Genomic DNA, 19,775 nt, shown 5'->3' with positions numbered 1-19,775 from the left:
TGTCTGACAAAGCTAATCATACCTTTTTCAAGAAACTGTTAAAACTTTAAGGAAAATAATGCATATAAAAACACATTTCGGCCAGGCGTGGTGGCTCACGCCGGTAATCTTTGGGAGGCCGAGGTAGGCGGATCACTTGAGTCCAGGAGTTTGAGACCAGCCTGAGCAACATGGTGAAACCCCGTCTCTACAAGATACAAAAATTAGCCGGGCGTTGTGGCAGGCGTCTGTAATCCCAGCTACTCAGGAGGCTGAGGCATGAGAATCGCTTGAATCCGCGAGGCGGACGTTGCAGTGAGCCGAGATCGCGCCATTGCACTTCAGCCCGGGCGACAAAAGTGAAATTCCGTCTCAAAAAAAACAAAACAATAAAACCCCACACAATTGCTTGAAGCACACTAAGTCCTCAATAAATAGTATGTAAGTAAATTATCAAGAATTGGGCAGTTGGTTCTGGTTATCAGTTTATTTTTTTTTAATCTAGTATAGGTTTACCAGCTTTAGGTTAGCACCTAAAAGCTGCACAATCGGAATCATATCTGCAATCTGGGTTTTGTCAAAATAGTACTATAGAATAAATGGGAGAAGAAAGAAAGCTAAATGGGAAACCGTGAATGAATGGAGGACGAAAGAAGAAAAAGGCAAAGTAAAGAGAGAAGTAATTTTTAAAAATTGAGAGATGAAAAGACAAGTAGGAGAAAAGAACCAGAAGCGAGAATGAAGAGGCAGTATCCGATGCTCCAGCGCGGGTCAGGACCCGGCCCGGCCTGGCAGAGGCTAGCAGGGCGCAGCTCGGGGCGGGGCCCAGCAAAGCAACCACGCCCCCTCAGGAATGGAGTTTTTAAGGGCGGAACTTCCTGTTGCGAGTAGTCCCTCTACCTCCGGAAGAGACGAGCGAGGTAACACCGTTCACAGAGCTAGCCGGACGTCCTCCGACTCTAGGTGAGACCGTTATTTTCCTCACCGCACCCTCCGGGTTCAGCGGGCGCTGTGGGTTTCCAGGGAGGCCCCTTCCCTCCTCAGGGGCGGGCGCGAGCGCGGTGCGCGGTCGGCGCCTAGGGCGGAGGCCGCCTCTGGGTGACCCCTGCCTGCCGCGTTATCCGGAGCTGCCCTGGGCGACCGGGAACAGTTCCGGCATTGGAGTAGCGGTTCGCTCACGCGACCTCACTTAACCTCTGTGGCGGCTTCTGTGGAATAATTGCCCCTTTTTATGTCCCCAACTCCGAAAAGCTCCTAGAAACTTGGTGCATCCCCAGGCCCAGGTAGTCACTCTAAGTGATGGGGCAGCGCCCAGGTCCTGTGCTGTCCGCAGTCGCGGTGCTGGGACAGGTGGCAAAAAGGAAGGTGGCCTGGCTCCCACGCTGGAAGGCTGTGACCAGGACAGAAACAGCAGGAAACAGTTCAGGTGTTTATGGCTTTGGGAAAATGAAAGTGAGTAAACTATGGACCCTGCCCATCAATAAATGTACTGTGATTTATATATATATAACTATTCATATATTATATATAACTATATATAAAAATATATATAAAATGTACTTATATACTTTATATATAGTACATAAATATACTTATGTATAGTATATATACTTACATATAGTACATAAATATACTTATGTACCAAAAGTATTATATATACTTATATATACTATATATTAAAAGTATATATATTATATATATACTATATATACAGATATAGTACATAAATATACTTCTGTATAGTATATATACTTATATATAGTACATAAATATACTTCTGTATATATACTTACATATAGTACATATACTTATGTATATATACTTATATATAGTACATAAATATACTTATGTATGTATACTTATATATAGTACATAAATATACTTATGTATGTATACTTATATATAGTACATAAATATACTTCTGTATATATACTTATATATAGTACATAAATATACTTCTGTATATATACTTATATATAGTACATAAATATACTTAGGTATATATACTTATATATAGTACATAAATATACTTAGGTATATATACTTATATATAGTGCATAAATATACTTATGTATAGTGCATAAATATACTTATGTATAGTGCATAAATATACTTATGTATAGTGCATAAATATACTTATGTATAGTATATAAATATACTTATGTATAGTATATAAATATACTATGTATAGTATATAAGTATACTATGTATACTATATAAGTATACTATGTATACTATATAAGTATACTATGTATACTATATAAGTATACTATGTATACTATATAAGTATGCTATGTATACTATATAAGTATGCTATGTATACTATATAAGTATGCTATGTATACTATATAAGTATGCTATGTATACTATATAAGTATGCTATGTATACTATATAAGTATGCTATGTATACTATATAAGTATGCTATGTATACTATATAAGTATGCTATGTATACTATATAAGTATGCTATGTATACTATATAAGTATGCTATGTATACTATATAAGTATGCTATGTATACTATATAAGTATGCTATGTATACTATATAAGTATACTATGTATACTATGTATACTATGTATACTATGTATACTATGTATACTATGTATACTATGTATACTATGTATACTATGTATACTATGTATACTATGTATACTATGTATACTATGTATACTATGTATACTATACTATGTATACTATGTATACTATACTATGTATACTATGTATACTATACTATGTATACTATGTATACTATACTATGTATACTATGTATACTATACTATGTATACTATGTATACTATACTATGTATACTATGTATACTATACTATGTATACTATGTATACTATACTATGTATACTATGTATACTATGTATACTATACTATGTATACTATGTATACTATACTATGTATACTATGTATACTATACTATGTATACTATGTATACTATACTATGTATACTATGTATACTATACTATGTATACTATGTATACTATACTATGTATACTATGTATACTATACTATGTATACTATGTATACTATACTATGTATACTATGTATACTATACTATGTATACTATGTATACTATACTATGTATACTATGTATACTATACTATGTATACTATGTATACTATACTATGTATACTATGTATACTATACTATGTATACTATGTATACTATACTATGTATACTATGTATACTATACTATGTATACTATGTATACTATACTATGTATACTATGTATACTATACTATGTATACTATGTATACTATGTATACTATACTATGTATGCTATGTATACTATACTATGTATGCTATGTATACTATACTATGTATACTATGCTATGTATACTATACTATGTATACTATGCTATGTATACTATACTATGTATACTATGCTATGTATACTATACTATGTATACTATGTATACTATGTATACTATACTATGTATACTATACTATGTATACTATGTATACTATACTATGTATACTATGTATACTATACTATGTATACTATACTATGTATACTATGTATACTATACTATGTATACTATACTATACTATGTATACTATACTATAGTATGTATACTATACTATAGTATGTATACTATACTATAGTATGTATACTATACTATAGTATGTATACATACTATGTATACTATGTATACTATACTATGTATACTATACTATGTATACTATGTATACTATACTATGTATACTATGTATACTATACTATGTATACTATAGTATGTATACTATGTATACTATAGTATGTATACTATGTATACTATAGTATGTATACTATGTATACTATAGTATGTATACTATGTATACTATAGTATGTATGCTATGTATACTATAGTATGTATACTATGTATACTATGTATACTATAGTATGTATACTATGTATACTATGTATACTATAGTATGTATACTATGTATACTATAGTATGTATACTATGTATACTATGTACTATACATAGTATCTGAATATACTTATGTACAGCATGTATACTATACATAGTATCTGAATATACTTATGTACAGCATGTATACTATACATAGTATCTGAATATACTTATGTACAGCATGTATACTATACATAGGATCTGAATATACTTATGTACAGCATGTATACTATACATAGGATCTGAATATACTTATGTACAGCATGTATACTATACATAGTATCTGAATATACTTATGTACAGCATGTATACTATACATAGTATCTGAATATACTTATGTACAGCATGTATACTATACATAGTATCTGAATATACTTATGTACAGCATGTATACTATACATAGTATCTGAATATACTTATGTACAGCATGTATACTATACATAGGATCTGAATATACTTATGTACAGCATGTATACTATACATAGGATCTGAATATACTTATGTACAGCATGTATACTATACATAGGATCTGAATATACTTATGTACAGCATGTATACTATACATAGGATCTGAATATACTTATGTACAGCATGTATACTGTACATAGGATCTGAATATACTTATGTACAGCATGTATACTATACATAGTATCTGAATATACTTATGTACAGCATGTATACTATACATAAGTATCTGAATATACTTATGTATAGTATGTATACTATACATAGTATCTGAATATACTTATGTATAGTATGTATACTATACATAGTATCTGAATATACTTATGTATAGTATGTATACTATACATAGTATCTGAATATACTTATGTATAATATGTATACTATTCATAGTATATCTAAATATACTATGTATAGTATATATACTATATCTAAATATACTTATGTATAGTATATATAGTATACATAGTATCTAAATATACTTATGTATAGTATATATACTATACATAGTATCTAAATATACTATGTATAGTATATATACTATACATAGTATCTAAAATACTATGTATAGTATATATACTATGCATAGTATCTAAATATACTATGTATAGTATATATACTATGCATAGTATCTAAATATACTATGTATAGTATATATACTATGCATAGTATCTAAATGTATATATGCTATACATAGTATATTTAGATACTATGTATAGTATGTATACTATATATAGTATCTAAATATACTATGTATACTATACTATATATAGTATCTAAATATACTATGTATACTAACTATACTATACATAGTATCTAAATATACTGTGTATACTATACTATATATAGTATCTAAATATACTATGTATTCTATACTATATATAGTATCTAAATATACTATGGATAGTATACTATATATAGTATCTAAATATACTATGGATAGTATACTATATATAGTATCTAAATATACTATGGATAGTATACTATATATAGTATCTAAATATACTTATGTATAGTATACTATAGTATCTATACTTATGTATAGTATACTATATATAGTATTTAAATATGCTTATGTATAGTATACTATATATAGTATCTAAATATACTTATGTATGGTATACTATATATAGTATCTAAATATACTGATGTATGGTATATATATACTATATATAGTATCTAAATATACTTATGTATGGTATATATACTATATATAGTATCTAAATATACTTATGTATGGTATATATACTATATATAGTATCTAAATATACTTATGTATGGTATATATACTATATATAGTATCTAAATATACTTATGTATAATATATACTATATATAGTATCTAAATATATAGTATATAAAGTATATTTACTATATTATATATGTGTGTATGTGTGTGTGTGTGTGTATGTGTGTGTGTGTATATATATATATATGGTTTGCATCCACCATTCCTGGCTCATAACTCCCATAGCCCTTGATGGGAATCTTGGCCCACCTTTCTATCTTAGAACTAGCCATGAAGAAATTCTCTGACCTACCTTGTCTGACTGTAGATCGTAAGACCTCCATTTCACAAGGGGTCTTGCCCCATATACAGGAGAAAGGAATGCTGGACAGAGAGGCCAAGATGAATCCGAACAGACAGTCCTTGCTGGGTTTCCACAGTCAGTCTGTTCCATTTGGATCATACTGATTTTGTGGGATCACATTTCCACACAGTTGTCAATCATGCCTATCCAGTGATATCCAGACTCAGGACCTCAGTTGCTGTCTACTCAAGTAACTTACATGTTTCTACATGGAGGCCATACCTCTCCTGTGAGCTCAGGATCCATGATTCAGCTGCATAACTGACATCTTTTGATTTTACAGAGGCCTCTCATCTTCCGCTAATTAAACTCCTGATCTCTCAAACTCCTACCTACATCCCAAACTTGACTCTTTTTTTGTTGCTCCCTGTTTCAGTAGACTGTGACCGTTATCCATACAGTTGCCAGAGTGGGAAATCTGGACATCCAGATTCAGAGGAAATCTGAACTCTTCCTGTCCCTGGTACCCTGTAGCCAATCTGTTAGATTCCCTCAAAACAGGTATCTCTGACTCTCTTAACTTCTCTACCAGCAAAACTTCCCTCCCAGGTTTCAGCCAATCATCAGGTATCCTCCCACTACTGCATCCTGAATGTAAATCTGCTGACCCTCTACCAACACCCACTTTCTACCCTTCTGTTCAGTAGCCACAATGAAGTGATTCCTGAAGCCTCTTCAATCAATGTCTTATCCCTAAGGCCCCCCTGTAGAGGATGATCCCCACTACCTCCCCAGCTTTATCTCTCCTGTTTCCCTTAATCTGAGCTGTCATACTTAGGCTGTTCAGTTAGTCTTCATGTACCAGGCATCCTGCAGTTGATTGAGTTCATGCCTGTTCACTTGTTCTTCTCCTTGGTTTAATCTTGTCTTCAGGGAAACCTGATCTGATGCCTAAGTCCAGGTGAAAGCTCCCCTGTTAGATGCTTCTCATTGCACTTCTCCTCCTTAACTTTTATTATTCCAGTTGTTATTTTGCATGTAGTCTTTAGTTTTTGATTGATATTGAGTCCCCTCCTAGAAAGTGTGAACAGGACCTGATTTTCCTCCCCATGGTGCAGTGTATAGCATACAATAGGTATTCAGTAAACATCTATTGAAGGGTGAAGGACATAGTGACTTCTGGGTGGAGAATCCCTAGAAGTAGCTTTTGAAATGGGTCCTGAAGAATTTGTAGAGTTACATTAGTGCTGTTAGAAGGCGGGGGTGTGAGTGGCTTGAGCTGTTTCTGGCAGGAAAGCAGGTACAGCTTGAGAACATCTAGTTCTGTTAAGACTAGTGGAGCAGAATGGGAGTAAGATTGAAAAAAAAAAGTTTGGAAACAATTCTTGAAGAGCTTGAAGGAGTTGCTTATATGACTCATTGAGTGGCTTCCTTTAAAACAAAATTTAAAAAAATGCTTTTATCAGGAAGAAAAAGCATCAGGAAGAAATTTAGCGTGTGGGTCTTTTGCCCTCCTTTCCACTCCTGTCCTCTTTCCTATAATGTGGGCCCCAAGATAGGAGTTTCTGAATAGTCTTCAAGATGTAACTCTGTGTCTATTATTTTCTATTGGAAAGGAGACAAAATTAGGGTTGTTTTATAAGTGGTGCCACAGTTTTTAGTCTGACAGCTTAAAAAGCTTTACTGTGCTAGGTACAGACTTCAGAGTGTGATCAAGCCAGTGGTGAGTTATTTTAGTCTTCAGAAGTCAGTGGAAAGCTGGACAGTTTAGAACACAAATATATATTGGGTTTTTTTTTCCCTCTGTGAAACTCAGGGAAATAAATTTGCTTTTTTCTTATTTTTTTTGGTCCTGGAATTTTCTTTTCTCAGAATGTTATAATAGAAAGAAAAATGGACTTTAAAATCAGAATTGAATTCAAGTTCTGTGTCATTTGTCTGTAATTTTGGGCAAATTATTTCTCATATATGAACCTTAAGTTCTTCATCTTTACACATAATTTTTTCAAGTACCTTTTGCTGCTTCCCTTCAAGCTTCTTTTATTTCAGTATTCCCGGTGTTCTTTCTAGTTTTCACTGTATTCTCCTCCAAAATATTATCCTAACTTTTAAAGTATTTCTTGTGTTGTTTCTTATCTATTCTCCAAACGAATGTTTTGGTTTTTTAAAAAAATGTAATATGGTACAGACACACTGGGAAGCAATTTCATAGAATAGTCTTTATGAAAATAATTTGATATAGAAATTAGGTAATTTAGGTGAGAAATGTTTTTTACTGGGTATAGGCATAAATCTTGGGAAAAACTCTAGGGCAGAGGGTGAATCCTGAAATGACAGTCTGTTTCTATTTAAGACGTTTTTGTGAACTAACTATTCTATAATTAAGATTTCTAAGACAGTTATAACTACTTTGTACAGATATTTGTCAAATATTTTCGGAAGATGGCTGATCCTTGGCAGGAATGCATGGATTATGCAGTAACTCTAGCAAGACAAGCTGGAGAGGTATGAGCTAAGATTTTGTCAATTATAATCAATTATAATGTGATTGGTGGGTATACTGTGTTGTTGCCTTGTTTTGTTTGTTTCGATTTGGTTTCTTTTTTTGAAACGGTCTTGCTTGTCACCCAAGCTGGAATGTAGTGGAGGAACATGGCTCACTCCAGCCTCAACTTCCCAGGCTGGGCTCAAGTAATCCTCCCACTTCAGCCTCCTGAGTAGCTGGGACTACAGCAGGCATGAGCCACCATGTCCAGCTACTTTTCATTTTTTAAATTTTTGTGTGGAGATGAGGGTCTCGCTGTGTTGTCCAGGCTGGTCTTGAATTCCTGGACCACCTTGGCCTCCCAAAGTGCTGGGATTACGTGCGTGAACCACCATACCCAGCCTGCCTTGTTAAATAAAATATACACTTTGATCAATCTACATTTATTTTCATTTTACTAAATACTTTAGAGTGTATACCCTAATTTTATATGATCAAATTTTCTGTGATGACAGTTGTGAATCTAAAATAAGATGTAAGATTATATAATTTTTGTTTTTAGAAAGACGTAAGTATTAAAGGCTTATTTTATAGATATATTTGTAAGACATTTTTAAGAATGTCTTTAAAGAATATTATTTAAGACAGATTGAATGTCTTAAACCATTTATGTATTTTATCTTTTTGTTTAAAATTATACCTTTTCTATTTGCTTACCAAAACCTCTTTTTAGGTAGTTTGTGAAGCTATAAAAAATGAAATGAATGTTATGCTGAAAAGTTCTCCAGTTGATTTGGTAACTGCTACAGACCAAAAAGTTGAAAAAATGCTTATCTCTTCCATAAAGGAAAAGTATCCATCTCACAGGTATTTTTATTTACTGTGTACAAGAAATGTTTATTATCTCACCATTTCTTGGGGTTCTGCATATGAGAGTAGCTTGACTACACGGTTCTTGCCAAGGTCTTCCATGAAGTTACAGTCAAAGTGTTGGTCAAGGCTGTAGTCAACTGAAGGTTGAACTGGAACTGAAGGATCCATTCACTCACGTGATTGTTGGCAGATGTCAGTTCCTGGGGGAGTTGTCTGCTGGTAGCTTCTCTCAGTTCCTTACCATGTAGCCTCTTCACAGAGTAGCTCACGACATGGAAGCTGACATCTCCTAGTCCAGAGCAGGTGGCACAGGAAGGGAGAAACAGAGTGAACCGATGCAAATTAGAGGGGCATTTTGTGAACTAGTCTCCAAAGTTTTGTATACTGTCACTTACGCTTTATTGGTTAGAAACAAGTATCTGTGCATAGCTCACGCTCAAGGAAGGGTTATTAGGCTCCATCTCTTGAAGGACGGAGAGTATTAGAGAGTGACCTTTTTTTTTTTTTAGATGGAGACACGCTCTGTCAGGCAGGCTGGAGTGCAGTGGCGTGATCTCGCCTCACTGCAACCTCCACCTCCCAGGTTCAAGTGATTCTCCTGCCTCAGCCTCCTGAGTAGCTGGGATTACAGGTGCACGCCACCACGCCTGGCTTATTTTTGTATTTTTAATAGAGACGGGGTTTCACCATGTTGGTCAGGCTGGTGTTGAACTCCTGACCTCATGGTCTGCCCGCCTCGGCCTCCCGAAGTGTTAGGATTACAAACCTGAGCCACCACACCTGGCCCCTATTTTTAAAATCATTACATTTCCTTAATGATTTCTTATCTGCCGCAAATGTGTGTGTGCACACACCTTACCCTAGTATAACATCTTATAATTTGAATTTTGAAATTTTTCACATTGCTTTATTCATGGGGAAATAAATTAAAGCTTCCTTACATTTATCAGTCTTTACCTGAAGGAAGAAGAAGCAACAATAGAAAAGTGTAGGGTACAGACTTTTGCTATTTTTTTTTTTTTCCTGAGACAGAGTCTCTCTCAGTTACCCAGGCTGGAGTGCAGTGGCGCGATGTCAGCTCACTGCAACCTCCGCCTCCCAGGCTAAAGCCATTCTCCTGCCTCAGCCTTCCAAGTTGCTGGGATTACAGGCGCCTGCCACCATGCCCGGCTAATTTTTGTATTTTTAATAGAGATGGGGTTTCACCACATTGGCCAGGCTGGTCTTGAACTCCTGACTCAGGTGATCCGCCCTCCCTGGCCTCCCAAAGTGCTGGGATTACAGGCGTGAACCTCCACACCCCGCCTGCTATGTTTTATAGTACTCTGTGTAGCTAAGGAAATGTTATGATTTGGAAATTGTTGAAATCAGTGTAAAGATTAAGAGTTTGTCCTACTTGGCTTTTAGTTTCATTGGTGAGGAATCTGTGGCAGCTGGGGAAAAAAGTATCTTAACCGACAACCCCACATGGATCATTGACCCTATTGATGGAACAACTAACTTTGTACACAGGTATGTTTTAAAATGTCTAATATAATTACTCTTTGCATATTAACTGGATTGACCTATAGATACTCTGTTTAGGAACATGTACACTTTAGAAAATTGTATACTTTGTTTATGCTTCTTTATTCTAATAAAGTATATATAAAATGTAAAAGTGGAGCAAAATGTATTATGCAGACTTATCAGATATGGAGGAGGTAAAGAAATACTAATGTGATCTTGTCCTGTGGTGCCAAGTGCCCCGTTCACCATTCTTTTTCCCACTGTTGGTGCTATCTAAAAAGGGAAGCAAACAACATTGCTGCTTTGAGAGTGGGAAGGGCACTTTGCACTGCATGCCATTTTCTGTTCTTTGAGTGGCACATACCGTAGATCTATATGGATCTACTAATATGCATCTATTAGTAGTAACTATGTAAAAATATGTATTTTTTTTTTAAGATGGAGTTTCCCTCTTGTTGGCCAGGCTGAGATGCAATGGCGCAGTCTTGGCTCACTGCAACCTCCACCTCCCGGGTTCAAGCGATTCTTCTGCCTCAGCCTCCCAAGTAGATGGGATTACAGGCACCTGCCACCACACCCGACTAATTTTTGTATTTTTAGTAGAGGCGGGATTTCACCATGTTGGCCAGGCTGGTCTTGAACTCCTGACCTCAGGTGATCCGCCTGCCTCAGCCTCCCAAAGTGCTGGGATTACAGGCATGAACCACTGCACCTGGCCAAAGATATGTTTTCAAAAAATAAAAATAAATTTAAAAAATTATAAACTGACTATGTTAAAAAGATTGTATTTTAGTAAAACTAATGAAGTCACTCTTGGGGAGTGCTGTCGATATAGAATGAGTTCAGTCCAGGAGAAAAAACAGGGTTAAAAAGTGCAGAGGAGGCCCCTCTCCTCAGCCCTTAGGGTGACGGGGATGGGGATGGGGCTGGGGCTGGGGCCGGCAAAAAAAAAAATAAAATTGCATTGGTGTTAGGATGAATAGACGTGCATTCTGGTATTTTTTTTACTGGCTTTTTCACCTTAGGCAAGTTAGTTAACTTTTCTAGGCCACAATGTTAAAAAACATTTATAAAAAGGCCATATTAATAGCACTTGCCTCATAGAATTGTAACTCAACTCTATGAGTACTACATTCATGTAAGAACTTAGTATAGTGCCGACACAGAGTAGGTATATGATATTACTAGAAGAAAGCCTGATGGAATTGCCCATGAGAGTTAAAATTAGTAGCCGCTTCTGGTGGGATTACATATAGATGTCATATTTGAAGTTCCCATGTAGTCGTACACATCTGTACTATATATACAATCCTTGAAATCTACAAAGCTAAGGTTTAGAATCTATATGTGATAGAATGTTATATCTTTGAAATGTGTGCTAATATATTTTCACAGAAGAGAAGACAGTACAATACAGTGTGTATAGTATCTTATTTTTGTTAAAATAAAAACTTTCTTACATATTTAAAAGTTTTTATTTTCAACAGCTTTAGCTTCAATAGTTGAATGTTGATCTTGTCTATTTCCTTGATCTTAATTCTCTTGTGAGTCAGCAGTTACAACCTGTGTTCAGACTGTCATGCAGCTATGGAAAAATTTTGGCTCAAAGTCTACTTTTCAGAGGCCAAGCCTAAAGTTTGCTGTTGGAGTAGAGACAAGTAACAGCCATTTATTTTGTCCAGTGCAGTATTTGTGTTTATCACGGTGTAGGACATAGGAAAAAAACATCACAGGCCAGGCGCGGTGGCTCATGCCTGTAATCCCAGCATTTTGGGAGGCCAAGGTGGGTGGATCACCTGAGGTCGGGAGTTCGAGACCAGCCTGACCAACATGGAGAAACCCCGTCTCTACTTAAAATACAAAATTAGCCGGGTATGGTGGCACATGCTTGTAATCCCAGCTACTTGGGAGGCTGAGGCAGGAGAATCACTTGAACCCGGGAAGTGGAGGTTGCAGTGGGCTGAGATCGTGCCATTGCACTCCAGCCTGGGCAACAAGAGCTAAACTTCGTCTCCAAAAAAAAAAAAAAAAAAATCACTAAAATATATGCTTTTTAACCAAATCGATTTAAAAGTTTTTACAGTTTTCTTTTTTAACCAAATTGATTTAAAAGTTTTTACATTTTGGCTTTTTTTTTAAAGGGGGACAGCATCTCTGTCACCCAGGCTGGCGTGCAGTGGCATGATTATGGCTCACTGCAGCCTTGACTTTCTGGGCTCAAGGGATCCTTCTGCCTCAGCCTACCGGGGAAGCTTGGACTATAGGCGTGCACTGCCACACTCAGATAATTTCGTGCCTTTTTTTTTGTAGAAACAGGATCTTGCCATGTTGCCCAGACAGGCTGGTCTCGAACTCCTGGGCCCAAGTGATCTTCCTGCTTTGGCCTCCTAAATTAGTGCTGGGAGGAGTGGGCCGCTGTGCGTGACCATGAAAAAATATTTTTACATAGCTACTATATTCATAGAATTTGACCTTCAAAAGATAGAAAACGCAGTGCAAAATGCGCTTCACCCTTCCATTTCTGGTTTCCCAGGATCCATCTATGGAGATGACCACTGTTACGAGTTTCTCGTGAATCCTTTCAGAGATGTTTCATGCCTATAGAAGCATCCTGTGTGAACGTGTGCCTGTGTGTGGGGGGGAGGGTGTGTGTGTATAATACCTCCACTTTATCCTATTTACAAAGGGTTGTATACCATACAAACTGTTTTGCATCTTAGATTTTGTGGGGAGTGGAGATGAGACTTTTTATAGGAAAAATTTTAAGAACACTTATATTATGAAAAGATTAATTTTATTAACAAAAGTTCTATGTTGGTTAATTTGTATTTTGTCCTTTTTTTTTAAAAAAGATTTCCTTTTGTAGCTGTTTCAATTGGCTTTGCTGTAAATAAAAAGGTATGATTTTTTAAACGTATACTTGATTATATGCCTTGCTCTCATTTTCTGAGAAAAAGTAAATGTGTTTTCATAATAAATTCAGGTTTGTCTGTATATTTGATTATATAACTGCATTATTTTGAATATAAGCTACAGGACTGTTAAAATTTTCATGATACATTTGCATTGGATAAAATTTTATGTATTCTGAGAAGCAGGAGTTGTAAGAAGAAAATACACACAAGTAACTGAAATACAACTCAGTATTTAGTAACCATTATATGTGTGATAGAGTCAGATGGGATAGAAGTTGATATGTGATCTTAAATGCTTCGTGGAAGAGGTGAGATTTGAGCTGGGAATGCTTTAGTAGGTGTTAGTGAAGAAATACATTTAGAAACCAGCAAGTAGCAGGGGCCAAAGCATGGTTGGAAAATACAGACTCTCTTTAGGAACCTACACATAGTTCAGGTTGTCTTATGTGTAAATACTTACATCTAAAGCCTAGCAGAATAAAACATATAGCTATAGCATTTCCTTGCTGTTTGGCTGCTTGGTTGGTCAAACAGTAAAGGATGGTTACTAACATTTTACCTACCTATCTTCAAGGAACTTTTGATATGTAAGATCAACATGTATAAAAGCAGTTATAACATTTCTGAATATAAAACACATATTGGACAAATGACAGCTTAGCCCCAGGGTTGTATTAATTAATGAGAATGTCCAGAAGAAGCTACATGAGCATTCAGTATATAATCGGCTCTGGGCTGTGTGCTGGCCCTGCCATTGAACTCAACAGCTCAGCACAGAGTTAGATGTGTGAACAGGTAAAGATGATATGTGGTAGAACCATGAAAAAAAATGCTGTGGGAACACAGGATGTCACCAGTTCTGCTGAGAGTGGGTTGGGAAAATCTTCATAACAGCAGGGGTCTTAGAAGTTGGTCATGTGTTGGCCCTTAGAAAACTAGGGGTTTCCAGATTGGCGGCGGTAGGGGGGGTGGTGGGAAGAGGAAAGCGTTTTAATCAGAAAGAACAGCTTGGAGAAATTGAAGACCATGATACGTGTGGGGAATGGTGAGATGTTCATGGAGAGGGAAGCACTGCAAGTGGCCAGGACAAAGGTTAGTTTGGCCTTACTTTGAGGCACTGTGGCCAGTCCATGCAAGAAAATTTAGTTTGTGTTTCAAGGTAGTTGGGAACCAGTAGAGGTTTTGAAGTGGAAAGTGACAGATAATTCTAGCAATGTAGAGATTATACTGGGGTGTGGGTGATTCTGAACTAAGTAGAGGCAGTGAGAATAGCCAAGGAAATGCCAAAATTGGAAAGTGTTTTTGAGATTAAATTTGAAGGAGATTTATGAGGAAGGAATGGGAGGTGATCAGGCAATGAGTGATTTTGTCTTTGAAATTCTGCAAGACTAGGTTTGGAACCGTAGGTTCTTCCCTCAATTATGAGGTTGATGGGAGCCAAAATGAATTTGTGGACTGTAAAAAACCAACCTATGTGAATATGGAGAGCTAAAAGGGAAATGGAAGCAATGGGAGAAGGAAGAAAAAAGCCTGAGGTGCCTAACTTTTCCGGGTGAGGCAGAAAAGAATGTTCTAAAATCATAACTGAAACGAATTAGTAGGTGAGGTAGAACTAAGAGAATAATGGTGGGAGCATGGAGGTAGTGAATTAAGTATTGAATAAGTCTTGAGCCAGCAGACTCCAATTCTTCAGACAAGGCATTTGACGCAACAAAGTTTGTTGATACTCTCTTTGTGGGACTTTCAGAAGAATGAGTGATCAGGGCAGAAGCCACATTGTAATATATTAAGAGGAGAATAGGAGATGTAAAGTTACTCATTGGCAGTGAAGGGAAAAGGGTAGAATAACGTTTCAAAGGCTTTGTAAGGAGGAGAGAAACTTAATGAGAAGGTATAAGAAGAAAAATCCAAGAGACTAGGGAATCAGCTGATGGAGCAGTTTTTCAGAGAATGTATGTGAGGGTAGGAGTCCTAACACCGGAGAAGCGTTCACTTAGAAAATAGGAAAGCCCTGTCTTCCGAAGCAGGAGGAAGAGAAGTAAGGTGGGTGTTCTTAGATCTGGACTTGGATGGGAGGAGAGTCACGGATATCAGTTCTGGTGACCTCTTTCTCTTGATTAGTCTGGAAATTAACATTTTAAGTATCCCACAGTTTAGCCATTTCGGTCCATTGTTACTAGTCAGTATACCAGATTGTCTTACTATTTTCTTAGAAAACAGTGGATGAAACATTCTTAGGTTTGGTAAAGGAAACTTGTTTTCCTCTGCAGATAGAATTTGGAGTTGTGTACAGTTGTGTGGAAGGCAAGATGTACACTGCCAGAAAAGGAAAAGGTGCCTTTTGTAATGGTCAAAAACTACAAGTTTCACAACAAGAAGGTAGGATTAATTCCAATTTTTGATGCTATTCATATTGTGTGCTCAATATTTTATTGTTTTTTTAATATTCACCTATGGAATTCTCCAGGTGTTAACTGATTCATAAATTGTGTTTATTATCTCTTTATTCTTTTTGACTTCAGCTTTGAATGTGGAGTGGAAGTAGGGAAAGAAATGTAATTGAGCAAACACTTCAGGCTCAGCATTGTATTTTGTGATAGAGGGAGGAAGATGATTAAGACTGGCTTCCTATTGTGAACCCAAAATATCTGAGACAGGTCTCAATCAGTTTAGAAGTTTATTTTGCCGAAGTTAAGGATGCACTCGTGACACAGCCTCAGGAGGTCCTGACGACATGTGCCCGAGGTGGTTGGGGTACAGCTTGCTTTTATACATTTTAGGGAGTCATGAAACATCAATATGTGTAAGATGTACATAAAGGCAGGACAACTAGAAGTGGGGAAGGGGGCGGTGTTCAGGTTATAGGTAGATAAAAGACAAATGATTATATTCTTTTAAGTCCGTAATCAGCCTTTAAATACACAATTGAGTCTGGCTCAGTGAATCTGCATTTTTACATAAACAATAGGGCAGATGAAGCAATCAGATATGAATTTGTCTCAGGTGAGCAGAGGGATGACTTTGTCTCCCACACCTGTGAAGATAAGCTATCAGACTACATTGCCAGGGCAAAATTCAGCCAGAACTGTTTTAGGGTAAAGATCTTGAGGTCCACAAGGAATTTCCTTGTGGGCAAATTGTAAGGGAGGTATGTAGCTCTTTTGTCTTTGTAGGTGTCTTATTTAGGAATTAAATGGGAGGCAGGTTTGCCTGACATAGTTCCCAGCTTGACTTTTCCCTTGGCTTAGTGTTTTTTGGGTCCTCAGATTTATTTTCCTTTCACACTGTCCTTGTGGAGTTCATGGTTTATGTTTTATCTACTGCTTCTAAAATTCTTTATAGAATTCCTCTGATCTGATGCCCCAGGACCAATTACTACAAAGTATATGGGGGAAAAAAAAGCCCATTAAAGCTGGGAATCACTGAAAATGAGACATATATATTTTATATAAGCTGAATGGCAATTTAAGTTCTTTCTTCTCTATTACATCTGTTGGCCTCAAAAAAGGAAGCGCAGGCAAAATTAATGTAGAGAGTTTATTTGGGCCAAAGTTGAGGACTGCAGCCCAGGACACACTTCTAGATTACCTTGGAGAGTGCTCCAGAGAACTTAGCAGAGGCTCAGGTTTTTAAAGAAAAAGGGACACACTGGGAGAGGGGATGATGAGAAAAGTTGTACTCAGGAATTCTCATTTGTTTACAGAAATAACATTGCTTAGTGATTGGCTATACACTGTTGAATTATAGGGTGCATGGCATTTTATGGCTGCTTGGCATCAGTGAGTCTAGAGCCCCCTGTAGCAAGCGGCTTCAAGTGGTAATTATTTAACTCCAGGGGAGTAAGACTGTCTGCTGGTATATTTTAAATGCCTCTTCAGGCTTGATAATTTAAAGGTACTGGCATTCTGCAGATTAAAACTTTTCTTTTTCTTTCTCACAGCTTATTGAAGTTTTGAGTTACTGTTCTTCCATAAACCACACCAAACATTTTCCACAGTTTGCACATTGAAATTCTTTTCAGTGCAGCAAGAACTTAGAGGTACTTGCAAAACAATTTGAGTTTAGAATCTTTCTAGACTTTTATACTTTTTTCCCTCAAACACTTAATTTAAGAGCAGATTTTTAGGCTATTTCCTTTTCATTAAAATCTAAGACCCCATGGAATGGAGGATGCATTCTTATTTTTCTAGATGTCATCATGTGAAAAAATACAAATCTTGGACTGAAGGAATATGGTAGCTTTGATAGAAACAACTCTTTTCCTTTGCATAGTCATTCTTCACTTTACAAAGTATTAAATTATGTAACTTTTTTTTTTTTCCTCCCGAGACAGAGTCTTGCTCTGTTGCCCAGGCTGGAGTGCAGTGGCATGATCTCGGATCACTGCAACCTCCACCTCCCGGGTTTAAGCTATTCTCCTGCCTCAGCCTCCAGAGTAGCTGGGATTACAGGTGCGCACCACCATGCCCAACTAATTTTTTGTATTTTTAGTAGAGATGGGGTTTCACCATGTTGGCCAGGCTGGTCTCGAACTCCTGACCTCGTGATCTGCCTGCCTCCGCCTCCCAAAGTGCTGGGATTACAGGTGTGAGCCACCATGCCCAGCCCTAAATTATGTAACTATTAAATGTAGTACAACAGTTACAGAAATGCTCAGATCAAACACAGCTGGTGAACATACATCTCAATTGGTGGGAGGAGGTGAGATCTAGGGTGTTGGGTGTGTCCTGAGCTTCAAATGGAAAACCTTGGATAACCTGTCAGCCTTGTAAATGGATGTCAGAGAATTTTACTTTTGTTGTAAAAGTAAAATTTTTACTTTTACTGTAATTTTACTGTAATTTGTTTTCTTTCAAATCTATACATAAATCCCTTATTGAATTTAGTCTCTCCTTTTTCCTTTTTAAATATTTAAGACATTTGCTGTTTCCCACTAAGTATTATGTATGCAGGCAAATTGGTTACATTATGTACTTTTTCAGGAAGGGCCTAAGCAGCTGGACTCTGATGCTTATAAAAAGGATCACATAGGGATAATTAATTTATCAGTATTTTATTATTTAAATGCTTATAAAGAAACATGATAAAACAAGGAAGAGGGATACAAATGCCCTCTTCTGAATTACAGGTGTCAGGTATTTTCTAGAAGTCTAAATATTGAAACCTAACACTTTCTTTTTAGATATTACCAAATCTCTCTTGGTGACTGAATTGGGCTCTTCCAGAACACCAGAGACTGTGAGAATGGTTCTTTCTAATATGGAAAAGCTTTTTTGCATTCCTGTTCATGGGTAAGCTCTTTACCATTATTCTCTCTCTCTCTTTGTATACGTGTGTGTGCATACACACACCTTTTTTTTTCCTGTACCATTTTAGAGTAAATTATATACATCATGGTTTCTAAAGAATAGGGAGATTCTGTTCCATAACCATGAAACCATTGATTTCATAAATACACTTTTTATCTAATTTGTCATCCATATTCAGTTTTGTCAGTTAATCTGCTAATGTCCTTTATAGCATTTGCCTTCCAATAAAGTAGGATTCAGTCTAGAGTCAGCATTATTTTTAGTTGTCATGTCTCCTTAGCCTTCTTTGATCTGGAACATTTCCACAGCCTATGAAATTACTTCCTTTAAGTTTTCAAATTATTTGCATAGAAGTCTGTAAGATAGACTCTTATAATTAATTTCTGGCTTCTCTGTATCAGTGCTTATTTCCCCCTTGTCACTTATTTTGTCTATTTGTGCTCTTTTTCTTGTTCTTTTTTCTCAAAGAACCAGGATTTTAATTTTAGCTGGTTTTTTCTTTTCTGCACTATTATTTTCATCTTCATGCTTTCTTTTGGTTTGTTTCCTTTTTTTTCCGTTTTGATTAGAAAATTTATTGTAATTCCTTTATGTTTATTGATGTAGATATTTAGGCTATGAATTTCATCTGATCATTGTTTTCATTATATCCAATAAATACTGATACTTACTGTTTTCATTATAATTTTTTTCATAAATTCTGTAATTTGCTTGTATTTCCTCTTTTACTGAAGAGTTATATTCTTAAATTTTCACAAGGAGAGTCTGTCTTAGTCAATTTTCTGTTGCTTATAATACCTGAAACTG

General features: G+C 36.0%; 1 protein-coding gene and 1 long non-coding RNA gene across 9 annotated transcripts in view; one reads left to right on the top strand and one right to left on the bottom strand.

The window, feature by feature from the left end:
- Positions 1-486: 486 nt before the first annotated feature.
- IMPA1 (inositol monophosphatase 1) overlaps positions 487-19,775 on the top strand; it is a 31,428-nt gene continuing 12,139 nt past the window's right edge. Inside the window, exons 1-7 of one of the 7 annotated variants that reach the window (XM_008956655.6) lie at positions 487-942; positions 8,296-8,382; positions 9,100-9,229; positions 10,643-10,747; positions 13,597-13,642; positions 15,930-16,038; positions 18,842-18,950. In XM_008956655.6, the coding sequence (XP_008954903.1) occupies positions 8,340-8,382; positions 9,100-9,229; positions 10,643-10,747; positions 13,597-13,642; positions 15,930-16,038; positions 18,842-18,950 (542 nt within the window). In that variant the 5' untranslated portion in view covers positions 487-942; positions 8,296-8,339. Of the gene's footprint in view, positions 1,432-6,385; positions 6,439-8,295; positions 8,383-9,095; positions 9,230-10,642; positions 10,748-13,596; positions 13,643-15,929; positions 16,039-18,841; positions 18,951-19,775 lie in introns of those variants that run through there. The other 6 variants (XM_003831262.7, XM_034966273.3, XM_008956656.6 and 3 more) reach the window with 6 other exon arrangements.
- The window catches only part of LOC134730985 (uncharacterized), a 304,042-nt gene continuing 293,531 nt past the window's right edge, over positions 9,265-19,775 (bottom strand). For both annotated transcript variants that reach the window (XR_010112979.1, XR_010112978.1), the window contains exon 3: positions 9,265-9,524. This is a non-coding gene — a long non-coding RNA (uncharacterized LOC134730985). The remainder of the gene's footprint in view (positions 9,525-19,775) is intronic.

Source organism: Pan paniscus, chromosome 7 (assembly GCF_029289425.2).
Source record: "Pan paniscus chromosome 7, NHGRI_mPanPan1-v2.0_pri, whole genome shotgun sequence".
Taxonomy (NCBI): Eukaryota; Metazoa; Chordata; class Mammalia; order Primates; family Hominidae; genus Pan; species Pan paniscus.
This window is presented reverse-complemented; position numbering and strand designations above follow the sequence as displayed.